This window comes from Dipodomys ordii, unplaced genomic scaffold (assembly GCF_000151885.1).
Source record: "Dipodomys ordii isolate 6190 unplaced genomic scaffold, Dord_2.0 Scaffold15, whole genome shotgun sequence".
Lineage (NCBI taxonomy): Eukaryota > Metazoa > Chordata > Mammalia > Rodentia > Heteromyidae > Dipodomys > Dipodomys ordii.
In genome coordinates this window covers 17342271-17349177 of record NW_012267231.1, presented here as the reverse complement: position 1 = coordinate 17349177, position 6907 = coordinate 17342271, and the positions used below count along the sequence as shown (strand labels likewise).

The following is a 6907-nucleotide window of genomic DNA, read 5'->3' as shown; positions in this document are numbered from 1 at the left end:
CGCTCTACCACTTGAGCCACAGCGCCACTTCCGGTTTTCTGGTGGTTTATTGGAGATGAGAGTCTCACGGTCTCTCCTGCCCGGGCTGGCTTTGAATCGCGATCTTCAGATCTCAGCCTCCTGAGTAGCTGGGATGACAGGCGTGAGCCACCAGCGCGGGGCTACCTTTTCTTTTTCAGCATTTTTACTGAGTTATAATTCACATGTCATCAAAGGCTGCGGGAAGTTTCGACATGTTCTCTCCACTGGCATCTGTCTTTCGGAATTTGTCCTATGGCTTACTCCCAGCCTCAAAGGGGACTAGCATAGTTGTTAGTCTAGGCATCTGGGCATACTGCCTCAAACTAAGGACTCTACCACTGTGAAAAACACGAAGAAACAGCCAGGCCCCAATGGTCCCAACCTGGCATCCCGGCTACTCAGGAGGCTGAGATCTGAGGATCGCAGTTCAAAGCCAGCCCCGGCCAGCAAAGTCCGTGAGACTCCTATCTCCAGTGAACCCCCAGAAAACCGAAAGTGACGCTGTGGCTCAAGTGGTAGAGCGCTCGCCTTGAGTTGAAGAGCTGAGGGACAGCGCCCAGGCCCTGAGTTCAAGCCCCACGACTGACCAAAAGAAAAAGAAGAAACAGATCTTGGGGACCCCCTGGACACAGCCCTCAGGGGGCATGCTCCTCCCAGGGAAGGGGGGGGCTTGGGAGCTGTTGCCAAGCACTGGGCAGACCCCGCCCCACCCCTGCCCAGTGCTGCCCAAATCCCACCACAGCCCGTCCTCACCACAGCTGGCCCTGTCTTCCAGCCTACGTCTTGCCAGTCAAGGTAGAGATGGAGGCCGTCATCCAGCAATACGAGAAGGCCAAGGTCATCCAGGACGAGCAGCTGGAGAGACTGACGCAGATCTGTCAGGAGCAAGGGGTAACGGGTTCCTTCCTGTCCCAGCCTTCCTAGCAACTAAAAGACACCAGGGTTCAGGGGGCCAGAGCACAGAGAAGCCCCTTCAGCCCATGGTCTGACTCCTGGGGACCCAGAGAAAGAGGGGAGCCCCTCTCCTGTCACTCACGCCAGGCCTGCGTTCAGCCCTGACTCCTAAACCACAGGCCTGAGCATTGCACCCCAGCAATCCCTCAGTGGGGTCCCTCAAATGAGGGGTGGACAGTGCCATACGTGGAGCGCTATGGGGCTCCGCTGTGTGCCAGTCCCACTCAGGATGCGCATGTCCAGCAAAAGCCCTGATTCAAAGCAATGAAGAAGCCAGGCACCAGTGGCTCACGCCTATCACCCTAGTTACTCAAAAGGCTGAGATCTGAGGATTAAGGTTCAAAGCCAGCCGGGGCAGGAAAGTCCCTGAGACTCTTATCTCCAGTTAATCACCAGAAAACCAGAAGTGGTGCTGTGGCTCAAGTGGTAGAGGCTAGCCTTGAGCTGAAGAGCTAAGGGACAGCGCCCAGGCCCAGAGTTCAAGACCCATCACTGACAACAAGAAGGAGGAGGAGGAAGAGGAAGAAGAAAACGAGGAGGAGGAGTTGGGGGTTGGTGGGGAGCTGGCAGGAAGCTGTTCAGGCGTCACAGCCCAGGCCCAGACCACAGTCAGTGTGAGCCTTGGTGCTGGGCAGCAGGCTCCATGTCAGCCTCCAGGGAGATCGGGACTGGCCAGGCCGAGAGAGGTGCACAGTGTCAGAGCCTGAAGCTAAATAAAGACCATACTTGAAAAGGTTCCTCTCTGGGTGACAGCGGCTGACGCCTGTCATCCCAGCTACTCAGGAGGCTGAGCTCTGAGGATCACAGTTCAAAGCCAACCTGGGCAGGAATTCTGTGAGACTTTTATTTTCTCTTCCAGTTTTTGACTGGTTAATTGGGCATATGAGTCTCCAAGAGGGCTAGGAAGGTGGTTCAGTGGTAGAGCGCTTACCTCACACGCATGAGGCCCTGGGTTCGATTCCTTAGCACCACATACACAGGAAAAGCCACAAGTGGCGCTGTGGCTCAAGTGGTAGAGCACTAGCCTTGAGCAAAAGGGCTTAGAGACAACACTCAGGCCCTGAGTTCAAGCCACAAGACTGACAGATGGAAGGAAGGAAGGAAAAAAGGAAGGCAGGCAGCCAGCTAGCCAGGAAGTTGACCTTGAACCTGGCTCTCAGCTCTGATTGCAGAAACAGCTAGCCATGTTCTTCCTGGATCTTTCCTGACCAGCTCACCGTGAGCTATTATCCTAAGCAGGGATGAGGCACTGTGCTAAGGCCCCCCAAAAAACAACCTGTCCCCCCATTTTGGTACTCCATGAGAATCACACCCTCCCCAGCTGCTCACCCCATCTCCCTGGAATTCCCTCCTGCACATCTCCCAGGCCAGATGTCTCCCAGGAAAACCCTGAGGATGGCGCCGATGGCGGGCGCACTTGCCAACACAAATGTTTGCTCAGTTGCCCTCGCTCTTTCTCTCTTTCCTCCCGCTTTGCCTCCTATTGCTTTTGGCAGGATTTATTATCCAGCATGAATTTAGAATTCCCTTCCTGTCCCCCCCCCCCCGTACCTCCCCACACCCCCCCCCCCTCCACCGCACCAGACAGCAGCCACCTGAAACACACAAAGCCCTGTATGCAGGACTCACAACCTCAAACCCCCCACCCCCCCTCGTGGACCCCCAAAAGTAGGGAGCACACTGGGGCTTCCCACAGTCCCAGCTTCAGTCTTTATGAGAAAAAAAACAAACAAACAAAACAATGCACATAACAGCCCCGATAGCTCACACCTGCAATCCCAGGGACTCAGGAGGCTGAGGTCTGAGGATCACAGCTCACAGCCAGCCTAGGCAGGAAAGTCCATGAGACTCTTGTCTCCAACGAACCAGCAAAAAACCAGAAGTGGAGGCGTGGCCCAAGTGGTAGAGCAACAGCTATTAGGCAGTGCCCAGGCCCTCAGTTCAAGCCTCAGGACTGTCACACACAAAACAATGCACAGATAGGCAGGCGCTGGTGGCTCACGCCTGTAATCTTAGCTACTCAGGAGGCTGAGCTCTGACGATCAAGGTTCAAAGCCAGCCCAGGCAGGAAAGCCCACAAGACTCTTATCTCCAATAAACCACCATAAAACCAGAACTGGCGCTGTGGCTCAAGTGGTAGAGCGCTCACCTTGAGCTGAAGAGCTGAGGGACAGTGCCCAGGCCCAGAGTTCAGGCCCCATGACCCACAAAAATTAATAAATAGATAAAATAAATCTAAGCAAGAAAGCTGTCTGAGCCAGGACGCCCAGCCTTCTCTCCCAGTCAGGGAGAGAATGCCACCCTGGGTGCTGGCCCTTCCTTCTCTGCTCTTCCCAGGGGGCCAGCTGGGAGCCAGGGCCAGGGGTCACTCCTGTCCTGCTTAGTCTTAGCAAGCAGGCCGCAGCTCCCAGGAAAATTCCAGAAAGGTCAGATCCCAAGGCCTCCCCCAGGTCCTGTAGCCCTCAGCCTGGTTCCAAGCCAGTTTCTCCTGTCTTTTCGTCCAGGCCTTAACACAACCCTGGAAAGAAGGCTACACTTTGGGAAACTGAGGCCCACCTGGGGCCCGCAGGAATGACACAAACTCCAACCTCTGTGATGGATACATCTTTTTTTTGTGTGTGTGTGTCAGTGGTAGAGCTTGAACTCAGGGCCGGGTGCTGTCCCTCAGCTCTTCAGCTCAAGGCTAGTGCTCTACCACTTGAGCCATAGCCACTTCCGGTTTTCTAGTGGTCCATTGGAGATAAGAATCTCACAGCCTTTCCTGACCAGGCTGGCTTTGAACTGTGATCCTCAGATCTCAGCCTCCTGAGTAGCTGGGATGACAGGGCTGGCTGTAGACTCCTTGGGCATGGTGAAGCAAAGCTCCGGAATCAGAGCTCTAGAATCTTCTGTGCTGGCGGCAGAGGGGAAGAGGGAGGAGGCAGGAGAATAGTAACGGCGTTCTTCCCTCCCTTTCTTCAGACCGTGCTTCGGATTGTGGTGCTGGGCATCTGGGATTACATCGAAAATAAAATAGAGGTAAAAAGCAATGTCTGACACTCGCTAGCCCCCAACCCAGACAACCCAGCATGAGAACAAAAGAAAACAAAAAAAAAGCAGGCCAGAGCCAGGTGCTGGTGTACATGCCTGTAATCCCAGCTACTCAGGAGGATCAGATCTGAGGATTGCTGTTTAAAGCCAGCCAGGGCTAGAAAGTCTGTGAGACTTTTATCTCCAATTGACTATCAAAAGGCTGGAGATAGAGGTGTGGCTCAAGGGATAGAACTTGATTGAAAAAGCTCAGGAACACCGCACAGGCATGCGTTCAAGCCCCAGGACCAGCACACACACAAAACAAAAACCAAGCCAGCTCTTTCCTATCCTAGACTACAGGAGTCTCTTGGTGTTCGGGATTGTTATGGTGGAGTGAGGTGAGGTGGACGGAGGCCATTTCCAGCAAAGGGACTTCTGAAAGCAATCTCCTTAAAATCCTATAAAACACAACAAGTTCTATCGGAATCCATTTGCAAAGCTTTTGTGATGCATTTTAAAATCAATAAATCCATTCTAAAATGGCCCAAGGGTCCAGATGCTGAACAGCCAGGCTCTAAACTTGTCTCTCAGCCTGGAGTTCTGGTGCACCTCGGACAAAGGGGTCTGAGGCCGGCGCCCGTGGCTCATGCCTGGAATCCCAGCTGCTCGGGAGGCTGAGATCTGAGGATCACAGATCGAAGCCATCCCAGACAGGAGAGTCCCTGAGACTCTTTATCTCCAATGAACCACAAACAAAAAAGTCAGAAGTGGAGCTGTGGCTCAAGTTGGTAGAGCACTAGCCTTGAATGAAAAGAAAAAAAAACTCAGAGACAGGGCTCAGGTCCTGAGTTCAAGCCCCAAGACCAGCCAAACCACCACGAGAAGGGACAGGATGGCTCCAAGTCATTTGAACGGAGGGATGGCCATGGATGAAGGTCACTTGGAGGGCAGAGAGCAGGGAGCCTGTGGGGGAGGGACCAGAGGAGGCCCTTCAGGGCCGAGGCCGGTCAGGACCAGAAGTGGGGTGTCTTTGTGACAGAGTACAGCCCCCCCTCCCACTTGGAGGCTGGTCAGTGCCCCCTGCCTGCCTGTCTGCTCTGAGACACCCTCTCCCGCCAGCCATGAGCACTGACTCCAACCCCCCTTCCCCCCCCCCCCCCCCCGCCAGGTGTTCGACGGAGCTGTGATCATTCTGGCCTTGGCTCCCATGGTCGCCTCCACAGTAGCCAACGGGCCCAGGAGTCCCTGGGACGCCATCAGCCTCATCATCATGCTACGCATCTGGCGGGTGAAGAGGGTCATCGACGGTGAGTGACCCAAGGGGTGTCTCCTTTTGAGGGGGGGGGACTGGGGGACAGGGCTGAGAGCAGTGACTTACGCCTGTCGTCCCTGCTTCCTGGGAGGCAGAGATTGGGAGGATTGTGGTTTGAGGCTATCCTGAACAAAAAGTTAGCAAGACACCCTCCCCTCCCACTCCACCTCAACTAATGAGTTGGATATCGTGGTACATGCCTGTAAGCCCGGCTCCCTGAGAGGCATAGATTAGGAGGATTACAGTCCAAGATTCTATCTGAAAAAATAACTAATGCCAGCCCGGGGAAGGAAAGTCCGTAAGACTCTGATCTCCAATGAACCACCAGAAAACCAGAAGTGGCGCTGTGGCTCAAGTGGTAGAGCGCTCGCCTTGAGCTGAAGAGCTCAGGGACAGCGCCCAGGCCCTGAGTTCAAGCCTCATGCCTGACTAATAATAATAAGGAAAACAAGGAAGTCCCAAGGTTTGGGTACAAGTGGTAGAATGCCTGCTGAAACAAGCAAAAGGCCTCAAGTTCAAAGCCCAGTGCTGTCTGTGCTGCAAAACTCAGCACTGGCTCTGTAGGTCGGGTTGTCTGGCCCAGGCCTCAATCCTGCACGGCCAGTCCCTCCTGCTGTCTATCAGGGAGCAGCAAAAGACGCCTCTGTGGCTGCTGATAGCCTGGTGGGCTGCACTTTAATGTCGACGCAGCTCCACCCCTGGGCCTCCATCCCCCAGGGTGGGGCAGGTTCTCTTCTTGGTTGCCATGGAAACCAGGTCTGCCCTCCCCCACCAGCTCCAGTGTCTGGAGAGCAGGGCTCAGACCCCAGGTCCTCCTTGGCACCCCAGAGCATCTTAAAGATGTTGCCAGGTCACCGAGGACCACTGAGGCACACGCCAACTTCCTTCTTTGGTCCTGAATCTAACTGTAAAGAACACAGACTGGGTTATCCTAGCTACTCAGGAGACTGAGATCAGAGGATCCTGGTTCAAAGCCAGCTCAGCGAGGAAAGTTCATGAGACTTTTTTTTTTTCTCCCCAGCCCTAGGGCTTGAACTCAGGGCCTGGGTGTTGTCCCTGAGCTCTTTTGTTCAAGATTGGCACTCTACCTCTTGAACCACAGCTCCACTTGTGGTTTTTTGCTGGTTCATTGGAGATAAAGAGTCTCACAAGGATTTTCCTGTCGGGGCTGGCTTTGAACCGAGATCCTTGGATCTCAGCCTCCTGAGTAGCTAGGGTGACAGGCATGAGCCACCAGCGCCCGGCTTTCTCTATAGGACTGTCAGACTCCATGACAGAGGAAGAAGCCATAGTGGGTGTTCCAGAGATTTCTAAACCCCAGTCCCTGCCTTGTTAGCCTCCACCCAACGCCAGGCCTTCCCCTACCAGGTCAAACACCGACGTCCCTCCTTCAGTCACTGCTTCCCATCTCTCCCACAGCTGGGATTACAGACATGTGCCACCATACTTGGTTTTGTTGTTGTTTTGTTTTGTTTACAGTTAGATCTCAATAACTTTTGCTTAGGTGGGCCTTGAGGCTTGATCCCCCCCTCCTAGCTCTATTTCCAGATCTGCTGAGATTAGAGGCATGAGCCACTGTGCCTGGCCTACCTTTTCTTTTTTTTTTTT

General features: G+C 54.1%; 1 protein-coding gene across 1 annotated transcript in view; it reads left to right on the top strand.

Annotated features, from left to right (window-relative positions):
• Positions 1-6907, top strand: part of LOC105982368 (chromosome unknown open reading frame, human C15orf27) — a 66096-nt gene that overhangs the window by 39416 nt on the left and 19773 nt on the right. Inside the window, exons 6-7 of the mRNA XM_013011943.1 lie at positions 3937-3993; positions 5156-5294. Coding sequence (XP_012867397.1) covers positions 3937-3993; positions 5156-5294 — 196 coding nt within the window. The remainder of the gene's footprint in view (positions 1-3936; positions 3994-5155; positions 5295-6907) is intronic.